Genomic DNA, 22479 nt, shown 5'->3' on the forward strand with positions numbered 1-22479 from the left:
TGAGGGTCAGAGTTTATGAGCCGGCCGGTCCTCGTTTCTATTTCTTCACCTGTCCATTTTTCAATGGTTTATTTTCTTGTTTTCGTTCTGGTTTCTGTTGGTCCTTTTCTTTGCTTTGTCCCCGTTATAATTGAACTGTCCCATGGGCCATTGTAGGGTCCGGCCATCTGTTGTCAATAGGTAAAAAGGCTGTGGCTACAAGGATGCTAGGACGATGAGACAGGTGTGAGGCTCGTAATGATCGGGGGTATGTTGTGAGGGTAGCGCCAATTATTTGTCTCTGTTAAACAGTTACTTTGCAGTTCCTGTTGAGGAGCGCCCCTCCTAGTTGAGGTATTTGTTCCTGTCCCAGTTTTCAAGTAGCGTGGGGGGGAAGAAGCAGAGGAGGTTTTCCTCTTCTTCTTTTTTCTTTTTTTTTCTTTCTTTTTTTTTCCTTTCTTTCCTCTCCCTTTTTTGGTATTTCTTTCTTTATCCCCCGGTCCTCTCCTTCCCGCTCCTTGTATGCGGATTTGTCTCTGTTTTTGTCAATTTATTGGTACATTCCCTGCTATGTCGCTTTTTGCCAGTTTCATTCAGTGCCCCCTCTTCTTCCGCCTCCTCCCTGCTCCATTAAGAGAAGGGGGAAAGGCACAGGGCACGTTGGTTGGTGGCTATCCGTGTAGCCCCTATCCCTATCCCTCTTCCTCTATCGCTAGTCACTCACCCTCGCCCTCCCCCTATTCTCCCCTGGGGGGGGGGAGCGCTGTGGTCGGTATCGGGCCGGAGTACTGGGGGCTGGATCGATATTTCACCTGCCGCCAGCGCTGGGATAAGAACACGTAGGTCCTCACCGGTAACGGTGACGCCGGGCGCCGTAGGGTCGGGTAAGCCACTTCGCCTCCAGCTCAAGGGGGCGGCTCCACCTCCATGGCAAGGCCTCTAGCGCCGAGTCTCATCATGTCACTGGGCTTCCGGGGCTTCTCTGTTGGTCTCTCCGTTCTGGCCAAGGGTCCGGGGTGTTGAAAGGGTCCCCGAGGCCCTTCTTCTATTCTCCCCTAGGGAGGGGGGGAGCGCTGTGGTCGGTGTCAGGCCGGAGTGCTGGGGGCTGGATTGATATTTCACCTCCCTCCAGCGCTGGGATAAGAGCACGGAGGTCCTCGCCGGTGACGCCGGGCGCTGTAGGGTCTGGTAAGCCGCTTCGCATCCAGCTCAAGGGCACGGCTCCACCCCCATGACAAGGCCTCCAGCACCGAATCGCATCATATCACGGGGCTTCTCTGTTGGTCTCTCCTTTCAGGTCAAGGGTCCGAGGCATTGAAAGGGTCCCCGAGGCCCTTCTCAGTATTCTTCTTCTCTTTCTTGCTGTCTCGGAGGGTCGGCTGGGGCCAGGCCTACGCGGCTCTGCCTCCCGGGCAGGCCACTTCTTGTCAGATGGCTGTGGGCCCTCCCGGTCGTAGTTGCTGGCCATTTCTCGCTCGTATCGGGGTCTTGGCCCCTTCCAGAGAGCTCTGACGCCGGGCAGGTTATTTTCCGCGGCCGCTGTGAGGCCCCCGCCGCCTCCCCAGGATCGCCACAGCACAGAGCTCAGGGCTTAGGTGGCCATCTTCCTTCGTGGCCCGGCCTCGCCCCCCTCAGAGAACAATCTTAACAAGGAGGGCATTAATACCTGCTCCAGAGCTTTATACAATTTACCCGGGAGACCATCTGGGCCTGGAGCCTTCCCCCCCCCTTATTGCCCCTCAAGACAGCTGTAATTTCGCCTGAGGTGATAGGTCTATTCAACCAGCGCTGATGCTCTGGGGATAGAAAAGGGAGAGTGTCTTCCCCCAACCAGGTTTGAACAGCTGCTTCCGTAACCTTAATCTCTTCCGTATAAAGTTGGGAAAAGAATTGCAAAAAGGCCATGTTTATTTTTCTAATCTCTCCGGTCCTCTGTCCTTGCTCTACCTCAACTTCCTTGATACAGTTCCTCACTTGATCCCTTTTAACTTTCCATGCCAATAGTTTCCCTGGGCTTTCCCCATATTCAAAGTGCGCCAACTTGCTTGGCTCCCATCGCTTTACGACCCTTGATTGTAAAAAAGCTTCAAATTGCTGTTTAAAAACGTCCAATCTCTGCTGCCTTACCCGCTTCTCCCCTTCATCTGTACTCTTCAATAACTGCTCTCTGCAGTCCCTCATCTCTATTTCCAGGTGCTCTAATTCTTCCCTGTGCAGCTTATTTTTGTAGCTGGCAATGCTCATAAGTATCCCTCATAACACTGCCTTGTAGGCGTCCCAAACCACAACGAATGAGGCTGTACCTAAGTTCTCTTTCAAAAACTCCCCAGTCTCTACACGCAGCTTGGTTCCAGCTTCTTCATCTAACAATAAGGAGCGGTCTAACGTCCACCGACTCACCCCCCTCTCCTTTAGTAGGTTCATTTTTAATACAACCGCTCCATGATTAGATAAATGGGGAGGAAGATACACTATATTTACTATCGCACTACGCCATAGTTGATCAACCAAAAAATAATCAATCCGCAAAGAATGGCTGTATTTCTTGTTATTATATGACAAAACCTGCTGAGAACCTGCTCTATCCCTCCACCAATCATCCAATACCCTTTCCTTCATCATCCTTCTCAAACTGCTGAGAATTCGAGTTAACTGTCGATCTGCTTTTAGTTGATCTGTCCAGCTTATTATCAAGTATTATATTGAAATCTCCTGCCATTAACACTGGATCAGAAAAATCCAAAAGCTGACAAAATAGCTTCTTGAGAGGCTCTATATTGTCACTATTGGGGCCATAATACCCTACCAGTGTGATAGCTAAGCTACTTGGTAGACCTTTAATTATTATCCATCTACCTGTATTATCTGTATTGACTTTTAATATTACTGGCTCACACTGATGCTTAAACAATATTGCCACCCCCCTAGTATGAAAGCCCTGTTCAGTACATACACAGAGGTGAACCCAATTCTGATTTCTAAACATGGCTTTGCATTCATCCCCAGTTAAGTGCGTTTCTTGCAATATCAAAACCTGAGCAGAAGAGTCCCTCGGGTACTGTAAAATCCTGTCTCTCTTACCTCTCACCATTCACGTTCCAGGACAACATTTGAAATCTTTGATTACAACTAACACCTTGAGCTGTCCCTTCGTATACATCCCTTACGGTTTGTCTAATATGCTGAGGTGTACAGGACTTTTTTTTTTTTTTTAAATATTTTTCCCATCTGCTCCCCACCCTGTGCTCCCCTAACCCCCCTCCCCCCAGATGTGCCCCCTGCCTCTCCCTAGGAGAACCCTCCCTTTATATGGGTCAATGACCCAGTTTAGAAGCACCAATTGGTCATCCCTCGGCGGGCACAAATTATTTCTCAATACCTCTATCTTTAATAGTCTCCAGCAGCTCATCTGCTGCTTTCACCTCTCTTATATTATACATTTTATTGTTATACATAATCCTAAGGGTCGCCGGGAATCTCATCTGAACCGAGGCACCTTGTCCACCTCCCCAGCTCTCACTGCCTGTTTATAGTTGCACTGGACAAATCAGACCTAATCTCAAACGTAAAATGGTCTCCCTTTAGTGTTTTCTGTCTGTGCCAGGGTCAGGATTTTCTCTTTCAAAAAATATGTTTGGAAGTTTATCAAAATCTTCCGAGGTTTAAGACTATCTGGCCTTTTCTTAAAGGGGTCCGTATGAATCTGCTGGATATCCCTTGATATTTCTTCCGGAGTCTCTTCCAATGAAAGCGAGCCCTTAAGGAGAGAGCTCAAAAACATTTATACATTTTCGCCTTCCACACCCTCCGGAACATTCAACACACTCAAATTATTCCTCCTAGAGTTATTTTCCAGCTGTTCCAGCTTGTACTGTAGGGACTGCTCATTTCCCTTTAAAATGTTAATTTCTCTTTTATGGTCTCTGATTTCCTCTTTCATTTCTTCTACCGCCTCCTCCAATGCTTGTGTTCTTATGGATCAAATCTGTTTATTATTATCTGAAAGTATAAACATAAACAATACAACACAACTCAGGGCAGTAAATGAAATATATGGCTCCAGCAAAGACCACAACTTGCTTGTGTTCTTAACACCAAAAGGTCTCGTGGTTTTTTTTTTTTTTTTTTTTTTTTTTCTTTTTCAGGGCTCCGCAAGCCTCCCTTATTTCCCCTTGATTATTCTTAAAGATGGCGAAGCCATTTTTAATATCCTTCAACAGTGCCAAGAACGCTTACTCGATAGGGGAGACTGGGCTGCTACCAAATAAGAGTGAACCAGAAATGGAGGTCAGAGGGGGAGAAACAGGTGCCCCACTCAGTAATGGTGTCGCAGCCAAGGGGGTTTTACATTCAGGGACTACAACTTCACTACCCATAGTCTCTAGACCCTTTTCCTGGCAGACCAGAGTTCCATGGGGCGCCATCAAAGACTGTTGTCGCAGATTATAAGGATGTCTCCCTCCTTGACAGCCACCTTCCCCCTCCGCCTCCATAACCAGTGCTTTTGGAGCACTGCCATTACTCCCATCTTCCATACTAACCAACTTAGCTGGGGACTTAACTTTAAGAAAAGATTTCACAGATGGAGTCAACTTAGAACTTGCAGTTTTCTTTCTGATTTTAATGTTTTTTGGGGCTTTAACCCACCCCTTTCGCTTCCTTCCCCAATTTCCGGTTTAGCGTGAGGGAAACTTTGCCTATCAGGAGGATTATGGCGCCTCATAGAATCCAATTTACGGTACACAAGGCCAGGCTGACTTTCCCTGCTCCCACCACCTCCTACCTTGTCCTGGAACGCTCCTTTGCTGGGCAGTGAGCAGATAGCAGTATTACCACCACACCACCTTTCTGCCGGGTTCAAGATTGGAGCTCCTCTGCCTTTGAGCGGCAGCCTGTCAGCTCCAGTGCTGACTCTGCCGGTCTTGATCCGGAAGGAAAGTCGGGGCTGCGAGTCATCTGGTGCGACCGAGCTCAGACCTCACCCAGAACCAGCACAGCCCGGGGGAGGCGACGGGAACCCCTCTTCATGCTTTTGACTGGATTCATGAGGAAGAAAATTTTTCCCTTGTGCCGTGCTTGTGTCACCCTCAAGGGAATCCAGGTCAACCGGCTCTATCAGGGCATGGTCGTGAATACAAACAGTCTGGCAAGTCCGTCTCCTTACTTGTCCGAGGGCTTGGGGGTTGATCCTCCCAGATGCTAAAATCCAGGTCTAAAATCGACCCCAAACGATCTGGACTGTCAATTTCAACCTTTGAGTTTTCCTTATTGGAATCTAACCTATAAGGCTCTTGGGGATTAGAAGACTGATTTCCTGGGGGGAGATCTTTCTCAGAATTATGCCATGTTGCTGCATCTGTTGGACCTATTGGTTCTTTATTTTCCTGTGATCGTAGGTACCCTGTAGTAAAGAAATCTGTGATTTTGAACTCTACTTTTTTCACTGATGACATTGATGATGATTCCGAATTGATTCACTCTGTTCCATGGGCTGAATCCCTTCCATTCCAGAAGTGCTTAAACATACTACTGGTGGATTCACTGGGAAGTAATGCTTTGTTCTTCTTAGGGGTCTTATCCTCCCTCCATTGGGATCCACCCACAGCTTGCTGGATCGCATTATGCTAGCTTAACTGCTGATGTTGAACAGGGCAGCAGCAATGATGAGATTTATTGAAATGAGTCCTTATTTCTCCAAGTGACAGATTCACTGCTTGTGTGTGTGCTTTGTCAATGACTAGATAAAATCTGTAGCCTTGCTGACAGTTTCCCGGCAGACTTGGAGAGTGGAAGGCTCAGGTGTACACTCTAGGTGCGGAAGCGAGAGGGTCTCACTGGAGAGTTCACAGGGCTTACGCTCAGCAGCTGCGCTCGTCCCCCCCCGCCTGAACCAGACTCATGTGCTGACAGTGGGCCCTGCCTTTCTGCTACTGATGCTCCAACTATTGATGTTCTTGGAGCTGCTGGCATCAAATATGGAGATATAGAGATATTCCTTGTCTGGCAGGCAGCGATAGCAGCAATGTCCGACTGAGGTAGAATAGATTGCAGTGAGTACGTCGCTGCCTGTTTTCTGCCTTCTCCGGCTGTTGTGCTGTCATCCCTGTGTCTCCTTTCCCCTCCACTTCACTCACTCTGCTTCACCTTTCTCCTGCAGCCTCCCCTGACTCCCTTCCCCTCGAAGGGCAGCCCTGGCGGACTGGATCTGGGCACGAGGCAGGGGGCCCAACGGCCAGCAGAGAGAAGCCGGAAGAGCAGAGGCGCGGGGTTGGCAGGAGAGAAGAGGGGTGGACGACTAAGAAAAGAATGTCCCAACTGGCCACCCACCACCGGCGTTATAAATACCGTTGCAGCGCTGTGGCTGGGCTCCGCTCTGGTATTGACAGAGGTTTGGGGCTAAAGTTCGGCCCGGCCCCGGCTGGGCTCAGTGAGCTCCTTGAGGCCTCGAATTCCTCTGCTCTGGTTTGGCAGGAGTTCGGAGATCTGAAATCTCAGTCTGTGGCGACTGGTCGCAGCACTGCTTAAAACACCAGGAAGATAACTGACCCTGATGTTTCATAAGAGATTCTTTGGCCCCTGCTCACACTTTTATAATGGATCTTTTCTTCATTACTGGTTATGGTTCTATGGGGCAACCAGCAGAACTAGATGGGATAAGGGCCTTCTCCGTGCAGCCACTGATCAAATCCAAAACTGCAAGGGCTGAAGGAGAGGTCAGGGGTTCTACAAGACTTGGGCTTACAAGAGAACAATTAGATGTAGTGTTCGCAGAAGGAAGCCCTCCACTAGGACAACAGCCCCCGGTAAGTCTCCTCTCAGTGAAAGTAATCTCCTTTGAGATGAGCCCCACAGCCTGTTCTAACATGTTTTCTACAGTAATGTTGGAGTGAGAAGAAATCAACTTAATGAAGGCCCCATCAACCTTACGTTTCTTTATTGAGTGAGCCTCACTAAGTTCTTGCCTCCAGCAAACAGAAAACCAGATCACCAGTTTAGCAGGTCCAAAGAGTTGGTCCAGCCTAGCCTCAACTGGCCGTGGACAGGCTTAGTCAGGCCTGCTCTTGGCCGGGTCACGTCCTCCATGCGTCCAACACTGTTGGAAGTGCAACCTCGTTTTAAAGCCCCAGTTCCTCCTGGTATAACAAAGGAGAAGTGGGCGGGCTGCTCATGGTGCAAGCTAGGCAATGTAGGCAGTAATGGGTACCGTGCTGCAGGAGGCATGACCTCCTTTTGAAGCCCCTGAGCCTCCTGGCTTGTAGGAGGGGGGAAGTGGGCGGGCTGCTACTGTTGTAAGCTGGGCAACGTAGGCAGTAATGTATAAAGTATTTTATTTTTTTAATTTATGTTCTATTTTAGTTGTATTGATTTATGTCTTAGTAAAATTCTGTTTTAGTGTTTTAGTAATACAAGAAGTTTTATTTAAAAAAATTATAAATGTTGAATAAAATATACATTTTTTAAAAGTATTAATACTTTTTATGTGATTTATTACTTGATACAAAGTACAATTGTATATTATATTTAAGAAACTTTTTGTGTATACTTTGTAGTGTGATAACCTTTATAATGTTTTTTTAAAACATTATTTACAGTTCATGTTCTCGTTATTTTTTTAAATGTTTTAAAAATGTAAATATAATTTAGTTTACTTTAAATTATACTAGTGATGGAGTTACATTCATAAGTATATAGTTAACATTGCTATATCTACAGTTTGTGCCAACATAATTTTGACAATGTTTTTGTACATAAGTATGTGTGGTTGATATTTTAGTGGTAGATATTGTCATACAACCATTAAGACTGCAATGCCGCCATTAATTCTGCTCTTTCGTTTTTGCAGAGATGCAGTTCAGTACACTGGTTGTGCATTTTGTTATTAAAGCTTATAAAGCACGTGTTCACCGAATTGTTCTTTGCGTTAAACTAGGTAGATTAACCCAAGGCAAATAAGTATTAAATGCTATATGCCTGTTTGAATAACCATTTTTTTTTTTTTAGTTATTTCTGAAAGTTCCCCAGACCGTGTTCCAGGGAGCTAGTGTAAGGTTATGAGTTCCAAGTGGACAGTTTGAACTGAGAAACTGTGTCCCCTCATCTTTGTTTCCAGAATCTTGGAACGCCTAGTCAAGTTGACTAGCTGGGTCTCCGATTTCAAGAGGATACATATTTCTTAATTCTATCTGCCAAGAAGCTAGGGCCAGTTCTGTGCAGACATTTAAATACTGTGCAGCATACTTTGAAGTGGATACACTCCTGCACCGGAAGCCAGTGTAGCTCTGTCAAAAGATGTGTAAGATTTGAGCGTCAAGGCAGGAGAAAGATCAACCGCTGTGCTTCATTCGGAGTGGTTTGTACTCTGTGGAAGGCAGTGCGAGATAGCCATACATATCCTTAATAGTATTAATCTAATCTCAAGTTGACGACTGGGGTGACAATGTTTCCTGACATTAAACTAAAGCAATGGTGCAGTTTTCCTCAGTTTTTATCTGAGTTTTAGATGTCAGATTGCTATCTATCACAAAGTTAACTCTTGGTAGAAATTGATGACGTGGGTGCTGGGCCAAGGCCACTTGGCCAGCAACAAAGATGAAATGTAAGTACATGACAGAACTCCTGAATCTGTAAATTGCATGTCCATCACCAGGGGCATCTTGGCACTGAATAACGGATACTTCTTGCTACTCAACTCAGCGGCACTCATTTTATCAATCTCAAAACAATGAAAAGATGCAGATATTTGAATCGGGACCATGAGGTAAAATGCCAGATCCTTAGTGTTTGCATAAGTCCACTGTGCCACCAGACCTAAAACAATTACTTGGGTCTTAAATGCTTTGCAATTTAGTGTTATTTTAAGGCGTTTGTTCCTTACTAGTACCAAGATTCGATCTAATTTTGAGTCTGGATGTTGGATGATGGGACCCTCAATTGAGATTCTAGTGCAAAACACATCACCGTATTAAACAATAGATGTCCTGTTTTAATAGCTGAGTTACAGATGTCCTGTGCCTAATTGCCGTCTGTTGGTACTTTCAGGAAATTATGTTTGTTTCCTAATTGATTAATTTTGCTGGTTTTATTTAATTGACTTCCCTCATAGTGAATCATCTGGAATCTAACCTTGCATGACTTCAGCAGATCTAGGAGCACTCCCATAAAGTTCCTCTATCTAGTATGTAGTAAAAGCAAGCCTTTATTTTCATTAGGTCACACCTGCCCATGCCAACACGAGTTTCATCATACACTACAGTGTAGCATCTGACTTTTGTCCAGACCGTAATTAAAATTAGAAATATACATAGACTAAGAGAGGAGTTAATATTAAATAATAATGAGAAACTGCCACCTAGGTCAAGTGGACCCACAGCATCATGTGCACAGGAATCGCAGAAAGGTGCCTACTACATACTAGAAGTGAACTTTATGGGACTGCTCAGAGATCTGCTGTACTTTGTGTCGAATTGTCTCAATAGGGGAAGATGTGTGGCTCTTCCTCCTCTTAGAGCACCAAACACCAGTGAGCATTTTGGATACCAGCAATTACACTGTCACTATATTGGGGAGTATGCGCTCTTGGTCCCAAGTCACAGTTTAACTAAACATTGCTTGACTGTCTACTGAGATTTGGCTAGTGTCTATTGTCAAGAATGATAATTTTTGATAAGTCACTCTACCTAAAGCCTCTTTTTCCAGTGGTGAAGTCAATTTTCTGTTGATTTTTCTAGAAAAATGGTGAACAAAGTATCAGAGTCAAAGAAAATCGATATGCACAATGGATCCCAGAAGACCTTAAGTGCTGCTGAAGAGAATGAAGAAACCAAAGATAATAAAAGTGTAAAAGAAAATATTAAAGGGAAAGGCGATAAGCATCAAAAGGCAAATAAAAAGCTAGTTATTACTCCAGGCTTGAGCATACAAGACCCTTACAACAGCTTCAGTTTTACTCATTTATAGTTCTTATGTTTTTTTTTTTCTTCCAGAGGCGAAGTACATTATCATCCAAAGGACTGAACCAGAAAGATGAAATTGATGGGTAGGTTGTTTGCGTCCACTAGTGGAAATCATTATTCTTGTTTAACTGTAATATTGAATAAGAATATGCTTCTTTTTTATTAAGTATTTTTAGACCACATTTTTGTTTGTTGTATTGTTTCTCAATGTCATGTTTATGTTGTTTCTTAAATTATTCTTTACATTTTACATGGGTACTCTTAACCACAGATTTCCCATTTTTGGAATTCACACAGGAGTCAGGCTGAATCTAATTAAATTTTCAGCAAATGCTCCCACACGCCGATAAGTGGTGCCATGAGAGTGTTGTGGCTTCAATATGGATTGAAGTGACGGCATGGAGTCAGTTACATAGTACTCCTGAACACGGACTTCAGTTTTTTATTTTATGTGCCTTTTTATGCAGATCTAGAGCGCTGCTTCCAAAAGTTTGTTCCTGAGCAATATCAAAAAATATTTTCAGTGCCGTTGTGCTAAAGAAATATCTTCCCCCTGAAGACTGTTAACTACATGCTGTGCTGCAACTGCAAGAGTTGAAAGTAGATGTCTTATGGATCTGCATCAAGTCTGTTTTCTCAGAGCCAAGCGTTTGTCATTTGACAACTGCTCTCTATTACATCTGAAAGCCATCAGTGGTTGGGCGCCAAGGTTACATGTTGCAAAGGCCATGTAAACTGGCCCAGCATGCTCAAAGCCCAGTCGCAGTCCAGGTCTTCATTCTTTAAGTCCAAGATAAAGTCAAAGGACAAAACTCCTCTCCCCATCACCTCTACTTAAGGGAGAGATAATGCAGTCAGAACTCAAAAAGCCTAACTCTGCACCAGTCACCTGATTCCAGCCCTATTCCACACCTTGAGCTGATGTACTTTGAATTTCAGAGGCAACCTTCAATGGGGCAGCACTTATAGACTGTCAAGGAGGCTATGCTGCAGTTTTTTGGAACAACTGTTGCTCCCCATGAAGTGCCTTCAGGCTCCAAAGATCTGCCAGCCCCCAGTCAGTCTTCCACCGGTGGGGCCTCCTGGAGCACTGTTTGACTTGGTTAGGCTTCTGCTTGACCCGCTGCCAATGTCAGGCTGCATCACACCCTCTTTGTTGAAAGCATTATTAGTTCTGGCTGGTCTGTAGCTGTTTTTTGATCTGGAGCAGAGTTTAGGTAGGTGTCAACCAGTGTCTTGCTACTAGTTTACTAAAGTACAGCCTTTGATGTGGGAGGAATCTCCAGCAGTGTCATTGCCTCTGGTTGAGTATCTTTATCCAGTGCTTTGTGGACTTATTTAGTACAGACACTGGCACCTACAGGGTGCTCAGAAAGGACCACTTGACAGGGAAGATGAGGTGGCAGTTTGTTACTCCCTCATAATACTGCTGTTCTGGAATTATTCCTTCAAAATGTTAGTAGTCAGATACCTGTCCAGACACGGAATTGGTCGACCACCAAGAAAAGCTTTTCATCTGCACAATGGTTCATGGGGCTGCCAAGATGAAAGAACTTCAGTTGCCAACTGTGGAAACCTATGTTAATTTGCTTACAGAAATCTTGCAAGTTGTCCCTTCAACTTCATAACCTTTGCTACCTTTCAGTGAAGCACTGATAAACGCTGTCTGTTCTGTGGGCAAAACCATCTTTGCTGCTGGTATACCTCCCCAGTTCTGGACCCATGAGCCTGCTACAGGTGATATGACCCTCTCGATATAGCACTTAACATTCGAAGTCTAGTAGGAATCTAAATATTGGTCTGCCAGAGTGTACACACACACAGACTGAACCCCCCCCCCCCCCCCAATTCCCCCAGGTATAGCGAGCAATTTGTCCAGGGTGCCAACCGCATATTAGATGCGGTCAACTATGTAATACAGCTGGAATAAACACCACTGATTGTGCGTTGGGCATTAGTGCTGTAATTTGCTGTGACATCTGGATGTGTGCTGTGGGTTTCTCTGTGGGTAGGCAGGCATTCTTTGTAGATATGCCTTTCCATGGCTCTTGCCATATTTATTTAGACAGTGGTTTCAGCCTTAGAGCAAGATGTAAAGATGGCTGGCTATGTAACAGCATACTCATTGGGCTTACTCACCACAGCCTACCAATTTCATCAACAATACTGGAAGTTGAGGTAATTTTGGAGGCCTGACTTATTACCAGAAGAAGCCATTTCTTTCTATTCAGCCCTTTCAAAGGTCCAAGGGGCATGGCAGAGGACAGTTAACAAAATTGTCTCTCATCCGCTTGTCTCTGCCACTGCTAAACATCTGCAGTTCCCCCTTTGGCGAGGGGCAGGGAGGTCATCTGTGGCCAGTAGGGGGAAGAATACATTAATATCTTACCAGCTGATATGAAATTACCTCTGACCAATGTGTCCTGCAGGTTTTTTTTATCCTGGCTAGTGTCTTCATTTCCTATTGATTCCCCGCCTCCAAATCGTTCAATATTTTACTATTTGGCTCAGTGTTCAGTGTACATGCCTCTCCTTTCCAAAGAGGTTCACTCATTGCCAGGACTCCTTAAGCAGGAGATGGGCAAACAGTGCTAATGTCGCCACTTCTTTGCATCCAAAAGAGGTGGAGAGCTCAGGCCAATAATGTGCTTATTTCTTGAACACCTTTGTTCGAAGGACAAGTTCAAGATGCTGACTTTGGCCCAGAATCTCTCTGCCTTGGATATTGGCAATTGTATGGTATCTACAGAATTGAAGGGTATACATTTTCATGTACAAGTAGTGTAGTCCCATAGAAGATTCCTCCACTTTGTTGTTGTAAAGGACCTTCTAATTAATCTTCCTGGTATTTACAAAGGTGATAGCTTTGGTTGAAGCCAGTCTTAACTTGTTGAGGATCTCCATACTTCGAGGGACTAACTGTTGAAGGTTGGCTAATCAGTCAGTTGTAGACCACATGCAGACAAAACTCTTGCTAACACTTTCCCTTCTGTTCTCCATCAATGAGCTGAAATACCATATTTGGCTAATGCAGAGGAGTCATTTTATAGGGGAAGTTCTGAATATGGTCTTGATCCTGTTTTTCAGCATAGATGGTTTTTAGGCATCTTGGTGTCTTGACCATGTGTATCCTGTCAGTGCCATATGTCTATTGACTCATGGAGACTCTTCCGTGGAACCTCTGCTTTCACTGAATTCAACACTGGAGGAGCCGGTCAGACAATATCCCTCTCTCTGATGATGAGTTCCAGGACCGTCAAGGGTGGCTGCATGTGAAGTTGATACTTTCTGGCAGTTGAGCAAAGTTTGTTGCATGGAGCACAGGCTTTCTGATCGATCCATGGCAGGCTAAAATTTCGGACTTGTTTCTGGTTGTCATGAGCCCTTGCAGGATTGATTAGATAATAAATTTACCTGCCCTCTGAGCCTGTCTACTTTTGCCTGAACAGCCTTCACTTTTTAAGGCAATAGTTGGGGCCTAAAGTTGGTTCTTACCTTAATGTGTCCGCCTTTTGAGCATATGCGCAGCTTTTCCTTGAAGCTATTGACCCTTAAGGTTTGTTTGCCTCATTGTGATTACCTTTGTGTTCCGTGTCAGTGAATTACAGATACAGTCAGTACAACTACCATACACCACCTTCTTTGTGGACAAGCTTGTTTTTTGACTCTGGCATCCTTTCTGCCAAAACTGGTGTCTCCTTTCCATAAAGGCAGTCCATGTTTCCAGTTTGTTCCCTCTGCCACATCCCTCTAACGTGTATGACCAGCTTTTCATGGGTGTCACAGATGGACAATCCTGAAAAGAACTTTAGCTAGATAAATCATTCACTTTCTTGTCAAGAACGAGCCTTTGGGGCCTAGAAGGAGCCATCTGTGGACCTGCTGTCTCATTCTACCAGGAACTATGCCAACACTACTGCCTGGGCCAATGGTGTTGTGGTGCTGGATATGTGGCTACTTGGGCATCCATATACACCTTCACTAGACGTTACTGTCTAGACTTAGTTCCTAAGGGAAGACCATTTTGCTTGCTTGGTCCTTCCGGATTTCCAAGTGTTGAAGTACAATTTTCAGAATTTCTTCTTTTTGGGAGGTACTTCAGAGGCACTGTACAAGAAAAACACAACACTTGTGATACTGTAAAGTCTAACATGAGTTTAATAAAAAAAATCCAAATATCAAGCAATCAATCCAAAATAAGAGTCTGCAGTCTCAACAGTCCAGAGCTTCCCCCTTGATCAGTTGGAGTATGTAACGCTAAAATCCATTAGATATTTGCAAATGTTTATACATTTTCTCTAAAATGCAAGCAGATAGTAGCAAGGTGACAGAGTACAAACTCAGACAACAACTAATGAGTAGGTGTGATATCTTCTAGTGGGAATATTTTGAGAAGACTTTGGGAACCTACTACAAATACCAGACGCCACTGTGTTCTAAAATTCTCACTTAGTTGTGCCAGCCTCCAAATGAGGCTACTGTTAACTAACACAGATCTGTAAAGTGTAGTTGTAGAACCTGGAGTTACAGGGCCCTAGTACATTTTAAAATGTATAAATGTACAGCAATGGTAAGAATTTGGTGGTCTTCAAACTGATATAAAAATGACATAGCAAATAATTAATCAAAATCAATAGTGCATTTTAAGGCATGAATCATGCATGCACATTAGTGTCTTCACAGTGAACCTTGTATTAAGGCACAAATATGGGTGAATTTGTGTTCAGTCATCTGTTCAACAGATGAGACGTGCTGTCAGAAGTAACCATCAGAAGAACAAGGATACCTAACATCACTAATGTTATTTTTGGAGGGTAATGTAATTCGATTCATCTGCGCCTTTCCTCCTTTATAGTTTGTGAAATGGACCTCTAAGTGTTAATAAAGTTCTATGTTATAATCCACAGTCTGTCAATTTTTTAATCTGTTACTTCGTCCCTAAGGGGCAAGGAATAGTTTTTTTTTTTTTTTTTTTTTTTTTAAACCAGGTTCTGAATTTGCAAACACAAAACCAAAGACATTCAGCAGTTATAGTTATGGTTCTCTAAAGTAGCTATAGCTAATGCCCTAAGGTAACTAAAACTCCCACCCCTGCCATGCCGATTTCTCCTCAATTCTACTGCAAATATTTCATTGATGTTATCAATGATGTTATCAAAGATGTCAATACTGTTGTAATATGTGGGGTAATTAGCAGTGTATGGTGAGGGTGCGAGTTATAGCTGATTTGTTTAGCAGATTTGTGGATCCTCTGAGAATTTTCAATTTCAAAAATTCCAAATAAATAAATGCTTGTTTGCCCTGTTGGGAATCCCAGGGGTTAACCTTAGCAGGGGTTCCGGGTTTTTCTACCCAGACCGCTTTTCTGTAACATTTTCCTTTTGTGACTGTGCTGAAGCAGAGTCCCAAAATGGCTGCCAACACTTGAAGTGTTAGCAGCCAATCGGATCTCAGCACATCATCTCCGGGATTCGCGGAGCCTCCTCATCCTTGTATACCTATATTTTCCCCCCTTATTATCTTTAAAACTACTGAACAGATTTACAACAAATCGCAAAAAGCACGCTTTCTGGACCAACAGCTAGCTTTCTGCTAAAGTTGATGTAATTCCATCCATTGGTTCGGGGTATAGTAGTGTTCAAAATCCCTATGGGAAATGCACTTTTTTAACCCCTACCCTTTGTCTCAGTCTTCGCTTGACAAATCACCCCGAAACGTACCATGCACAACAAAATACAGCAGGAGGACACTTTGTAAAATGTTGTGAAGATTCGTCAAACAGCACCAAAGTTATAGGCAAGTGAAAAAGTGCTTTTCCTGTGGTAACAAGATCCTAACTACCTTATGACTGCCACAAGGTTTTTATCTATCTATCTATCTATCTATCTATCTATCTATCTATCTATCTATCTATCTATCTATATGTGTGTATATTTATATATATATATGTGTATATTTACAGTTTGCTACCTTTTGGCTGTTAGCAGATGGGTTGGCTACAGGATTCTGTCCCCATCCCTCTGTTGGCAGTCAACCCTCACTACATTTGGGAGGCCCTTCTGTTCAGCTTAGTCTTGATATATTGTGTTTCATGCAAATACATTAAGGCTTTGACGGAGTTAAATAATGAAGGTGCAGGAATTCAAAAAGTGTGCTTTTACTTCCAAATTTTTTTGTAAGGGTTAACGAGCAAGCATGATATTTAATAGTTTGTTAGCAAGTTGAGGCTTGTGCAAGAATCTTACATTTCAGGAAGATGACATGGCCCTGCAAAGATAAAGAACCCAATTTTAAATGGCTTGCAGACCAAACTTTGTCCACTTTCATTCTGCGGTACAAACAGGAGCTAAAAGCTTTTGTCCAATGGGTTCTTTTATTTTCAAATATTGATCCATAGAACATTGGAAAACCATCTTTTAACCGTGTCAAGCCACTAACACACTATTGTAATGCCCAATCTTGAAGACTACTAAACTGATGTACTCAAAACCAAGTCACACCAATTCCCTGAGAAAAATTGTACTGTCATTCAAGACATTCAAGATATTTATTTCTGAAGCAGAAAGCATAGCTTCCTAAGCGAGTTACAAAACTGCTGCTTTTTTTACCAAAACTTCAGACATGACCCCACCCACCTTCCATAGGATGGGGTTATATCAAATTCAAAATATCAAAGGTAAGCTAAACATGGCCAGTGTCTCGAGTGCTATGCGGATCTGTAAAACTGCTCCAAAGTTGATGAATCAGTGAACTGTTTTCTTACACCACACCATTTAACTTTGCCTTCCCCACCCGTTATCTGGAATCAGTGTGCTAATAACATTCCAAATTTCCAGCCGATTCATTTCTGAGCACCAAAGCTTTTAGCACATAAAATCTATTCAGTACTTTTTGAGAAATAAACATTTAAAATCTAGGCCGGGGATCCCAAGAGTTACCGTTTTAGAAAGGTATGCAGTGTTAGTTCATGGGTTCTGCATATTTCTACAAATCCAAAACTTTTTAATTGCACAAGGGATGCTTTTCTTACCTTGGCCATTACTGATTTCAAGATACTGAGATGCCATCCAATTGGCTGGCTGCAACATCAGGAGAAAATGCTGCAGCTTATATTACAGAACACAGGGATTTTGGATCTGAATCCTAAAATAATACATTGTAGGGCCAAATAGACCAGGTTAGTTGCAAAGCCTGGCCAAATATCAGGCTCTGTGCACAACCTTTGCTGCACATGCCTTGGAGGAAGTTTGGAATGTAAGGAGCACCCCATCTAAAGGTAAAGCCTGAGCGTATCAGATATGGATTGCAAAGTCATGTGTCCAAGTATGTTTTGATCTGAAGCCAAAGCCTGTTGGCAGAAAACCTGTGAGAAAAGCAAAGCTCTCAACAGCCTTACAAACCATAAATTTGCACACCAAACGCTTGTCATACCTTTTTTTATGTATGTGAGATGTTAAAACAAAGCCACCATAACTTCACTTTAACCTTTTATATATGAAAATGGGTTTTTGGTTGAGGATGGTGAAAACCCATCTCAAGCAACCACACTCCTCGTCAGGGTGAGCCACAAACATCACTAAATTAACTTGTGCATGACCCTCTGGTAGCTAGCACAAAAACAGTCAGGCTTAACTAACAGGTAATGTATAATGTATTTATGCGGCACTTCAGACAGTGATAACATAACAAAACAAAATAAAAAACTCCTCACCAATTTAGAAAAATAGAGAACATTTTAACAAATAAAGTGATACCAGAATGACAAAAATATAAGCAGTAGAACTAGACATTGGGGGTGGAGCTTGCGCTTGATGCAGTGGAAAATGGCGGTTCCTGTTAGAGCATCGAGGACGGAGGAGACGTTGTGGTTCTTTATCTACATTACTACTCGCCTCACTCCTCACCAGCAGCACATTTTTTTAATCGGAAACAGCAGGACACCATTTCGAGAATAAAACTTCAGCTCTGTCTGCCTCCTTATCTATGTTTTCCAACTGCAGGAAGGATGCAGTGAACTAAGCTACTGAAGATGGCTGCTCATTACTGGATTTAAACGAAAGAAGGTGAGAACACAACTCAAAGGCTTTCCCCTTGAAATGCCCCACGCTACAATTAAGATGGAATCTCTTAGCAAGTATGGCAGTCTCCCTGTGGAAAAGCTAGATGTTTACCTTTGTTGGTTTTGAATCGTTCTGAAGCTGCTAGGAGTGCGGAGTACAAGAGGCTTTATGATACGATAAAAAGTGGAGGTTGGGTGTCACAGAGGTAGATGGTGGTTCATTATTGAAAGCAACAAGAGGATGGAGTTTGGAACACTGAGCTTGGAGACCGGACTGTGATTTGGCTACTTTACTTATGTTTGGCCTGCTTCTTTTTAATACCTGTATGGGATAACATCAAATACCCTGATTGTTCTCCTTCAATAACTTTGATCATGGTGATTTGAGACACCTATAAGACAGTGGTGTTCTACAATACTGATTATAGCAGCCTACTATTATAACCTCACTATGCTATGTGATACTGTGATTTATATATTCTGATGAAAAAGATTTGAGTGTGGAATCCCTTGCTCCCTTAAATATTTTCATGTGGCCATAAGACCTGATAGTTTTTCATACTGAATCAAACCTTATGCAAACTCTTTTTTAGAAATGAGAATAAACCAAACTGAAGGAGAGAATAAAAGAAAGGTCTGTAACTCAGTTTAAGACAAATTCCCTGATCTAATGTTACATCACTTTTGGCATTTTATATGGACAAAATGAGTTTCTCCTCCATGCAGTCTATTTGACAAAGTAGATTGTACTCTTTCATATATTTGAAACACAATTAACCTTGAGATCTTGAAAAGAAGGCTTTTGTGAAAATTTCACCAATATCAACAACAAAAAGTTAGTTCTACTAACTTATCTGAAAAAAATGTATTCACTCAATCAGTATCAATATTCAGGCAATTACTTATATGGTGTTTTTGATCCTTTTACATACTGCTCTTTACATATACAAATTCAGAAGGAAAAGACGATTATCATATAGTGAGGCATTAATATCAAGCCCTTCTAATCATAATTTCTTTCTCACAATGGCATGTTCACCAGATATTCATTCGTCAGCAATTGATAGAATACTTAGTTACTTGACATAAATTCAATTTCATTGGTGAATACAGTAGTGTCTGCAAATACTTGAAGTACAAGGTTTAGGAGGGGAAAGTAAATAAATTCCAATTTCGTATGCAAATAATGAAAGGTCATTTAACAGAAGGTGAATCTTGTACTAACAAAATTCCTGATAATGGTCAAGATATTTCGTATTTACAAGAAAAAAAAATCAAATTTAGAAGATCGCAGCAGACGAAATAACATTCAAATGATAGGACTTCCTGAACAAATAGAAAAATACAATATTTTATCATTTGACTAACCTAATTTCTACTCTACTTAACAGTAACTTTACTCCTCATCTGGAATTCCAATGTGCCTGTCTGGTACATTCAAGAACCCCAAGCCTTTGCGCACAACCTTGCCATATTTTAGCCTTTTGTCTGACATCAACACGCTTGTCAAATATTCAATAAAGCTGGAAAACATGGCCCTTATACACATGATCAATCACAAATTATTACAGCAGGTTTCTTAGCACTTACAAACCTCAAAAGGAACATTTTTAACACTCAATCCCAGACTGAATTAAATTTGGTCTTTTGGAACCAGCAATAATTGTAACTTACCAAGGGAAAACCAAAGAATGATCAGATCCTCATGACTTAGAATATTTTTTCAACGATTTGGATGAACAAGATTTGCAAATGGAACATAAGTCTTTTCCGCCACCAGCACGGGACTCAACAGCTAGTTCTACCTCAGACTCCGGGAAACTGTTCAAAGCACTTGGTTTCACAGCAGTAAATTAAAGGCTTGGAACAATTCACAACATAGAGATAAGTATAGATCATCTTTGAAATACTGATTCTACCTGATGTCCTAATTCTTTTTCTCATTCCTCCTTCTTTTTTTTATTTTTAAAGGAATAGATATTATGTTTGGTTTGTTTGAATGTGAAAAGTTGAAGGTATATTCTTTATTCAGTTCAAAACTATATATTTATAAATGTTTTTTTCTTCTAATTATTGGTATGGGTGAGGCCTCTATTACAAATATCATTAATCATTTTTCTTTTTATTGGAACCGTTACCTTCCCTTCCTCCTCATTCCGTGGTGTCTGATTTTCACTTCCTCAGCTTAAAGTGTACATTGTTTTTTCCCTTTTTTGTTGAACAATTTTCTTCTATCAGTGGTTAACATCAACACCCTTTATTAATACAATCAAAAAACAATGCTTCTCCAATAGCGGACACTCTAAACTGCTCTTCCTTCAGAGTTCCATAGGTCAAAATAATGTAATATTATATCTTATTGGTTATCATTCTTAAGATATTTCTTTCTTTTCTTTCCTAATCAGATTACAATACAAAATTAGATTTTCTACATACATTTTCTTAGTTTATACATACTAAACTCTATTTAACATATCTAGATTTCAAGTTTTATTTTTTTATTCTTTTTCTTCCTTCACTCCATTCTTCTTTACTAGTTGCAATAAAATCTTCTTTCCCTTCTTTTCTCCACTTCTACGTTACCAATATTATGCAATCTTCTCACACAAAACCATTAAAGATTGTAAAGATTGTGTCCTGGCATGTTCATGATCTTGCACAATTTATAACAAGACAAAAATGCTTTTTTTTGGTTTAAAATACAAAAAACTGACCTTTCATTACTAAACAGGACTTGTCTTACTGCAACAGAATGTGATAAATTGAAGAGCGATTTGGGTTGGACAGGTTATATATACTTGTATCACTCCTAATAAGTTACCTACAAATCCTACTCCTACACAAAAATGTGGTGTTGCTTTTCTTTGTAATGAAAAAATCCACCTTATGAGATCATAAAAACTTGGGAAGATTTAGAAGGAAGAAACATTCTTGCCGAAATTTGTGTATGTCACACTTTTTTGATTGTCCGATTTATGCCGCTACGGATTCTCAAACAACCTATGTTTCTCAGTTTAGTAGATTATTCTTTTCTTTTGGAGCCACTTGTGTATTATTAGGAGGCAACTGGCATGTAGCTTTTGACCCATTTGTTGATAGAGCAGGGACACCTGACACACATCATAAAAGTGATAGATATAGTTTAGATTATTTTATTAAGGATTATGCACTTCAAAAACCCTTGAGGTGACTGCATCCAGATGAAAGGAATTACACTTTCACATGTCCACACTTGGCCCTGACAAGAATTGGTTATTTTTTAATTTCTTCTTCACTTTTACAACTTGTAATGGATACAGATATGATCCCGTGCAGTCTCTCAGATAATGATCTCATTGATATTCACTTAGACATAGGTTGAATCTCAATGTAAATTTTGGGGGTTGAGACAAACCTCTCTTCTTAAAAAAACACCCCAAGAAAAAGCTGTTGTCTACGTGTTGAACAATTCTTAAGATAGCAAGAATTCATTTAACAGTGCAGGTACATTATTGGACACCGGTAAAACAGTTATAAAAGGCTTGATTATGAAAGATTCAGCAAGTCTTTAAAAAAAAGAAAAAAAAAAAAAAAGATAAATGATGTCAGGCTAAATCTTGAGGGAAGTTTCTGCCCTACCAATAATTACTCTGCAGCGGAATTCCCTGGACGTTTGGAGGAAATTACTTTCTGAAAAGTTCAAATAAATCATCTGTATGCATCAGACGTTGAAAAATATTTATTCCTTATTTCTCAGTCATTATGAAAGCGGTGGAGAAAGCTTGGGAGATTCTTAGCTTATCAGCTCCACCAACAAGAATCTTTCAGAGTAATTCCTGCTATTAAAAGTTCTAAGTTGGATCTATTTACTTACCCTTCAAATATTGTAGCAGTTTCAAAATTGTTTCACTTGACCCCTTTCTTAATCGTTCAGATAAGGAAGATGATGTATTTTTTTGCAAAACTCAAACTTACAACATTAACACAAGAACAAAGAAAATTTAGAGGGGGGAATTACAATGGATGAAATAGTTAAGGCTATTGATTGTTCTGCAACTGGTAAAGCCCCTGGGGAAGATGGTTTTTCCATTGAATTCTATAGAGTCACTAAAGCACATTTGGTCACAATATTGAGATCTGTTTTTAATGAAACATTACATCGAGACATTTACCTTCCGACAACTTGCATGCTCGTATCTGATAGAGACTTCTAGTTGCAGATTCTTTTCTTTAGAATTTCCACCAGGCTTCAGACTGGATCTGAAGATTTTTCTTCGAGCGGTACCTTTGCGCTCTGGCAGGTGGCATCGGTCGTTGATTCGTGCGTTGTGGTTGCCGTGATGACACTGCGGTTGTATATAGTTGACACCCTGGCGTGCTGACATCAGTTCTTTTCTTTCTTCCCAAACCTACACGCAGATCGAAGAGAGCTACTGTTAGTCATTTTTTGACTAACTTTGACTGTTTTCTTTTTTTTTTACATTTTGGTGTGTAGAGGATGTCATCGAG

At 41.7% G+C, this 22479-nt stretch overlaps 1 protein-coding gene across 2 annotated transcripts in view; it reads left to right on the forward strand.

Annotated features, from left to right (window-relative positions):
• Window positions 1-22479, forward strand: part of LOC138268325 (DNA topoisomerase I, mitochondrial-like) — a 1149155-nt gene that overhangs the window by 211401 nt on the left and 915275 nt on the right. For both annotated transcript variants that reach the window (XM_069217851.1, XM_069217852.1), the window contains exons 4-5: window positions 9708-9858; window positions 9963-10015. In XM_069217851.1, coding sequence (XP_069073952.1) covers window positions 9708-9858; window positions 9963-10015 — 204 coding nt within the window. The remainder of the gene's footprint in view (window positions 1-9707; window positions 9859-9962; window positions 10016-22479) is intronic.

This window comes from Pleurodeles waltl, chromosome 12, assembly GCF_031143425.1.
Source record: "Pleurodeles waltl isolate 20211129_DDA chromosome 12, aPleWal1.hap1.20221129, whole genome shotgun sequence".
Lineage (NCBI taxonomy): Eukaryota > Metazoa > Chordata > Amphibia > Caudata > Salamandridae > Pleurodeles > Pleurodeles waltl.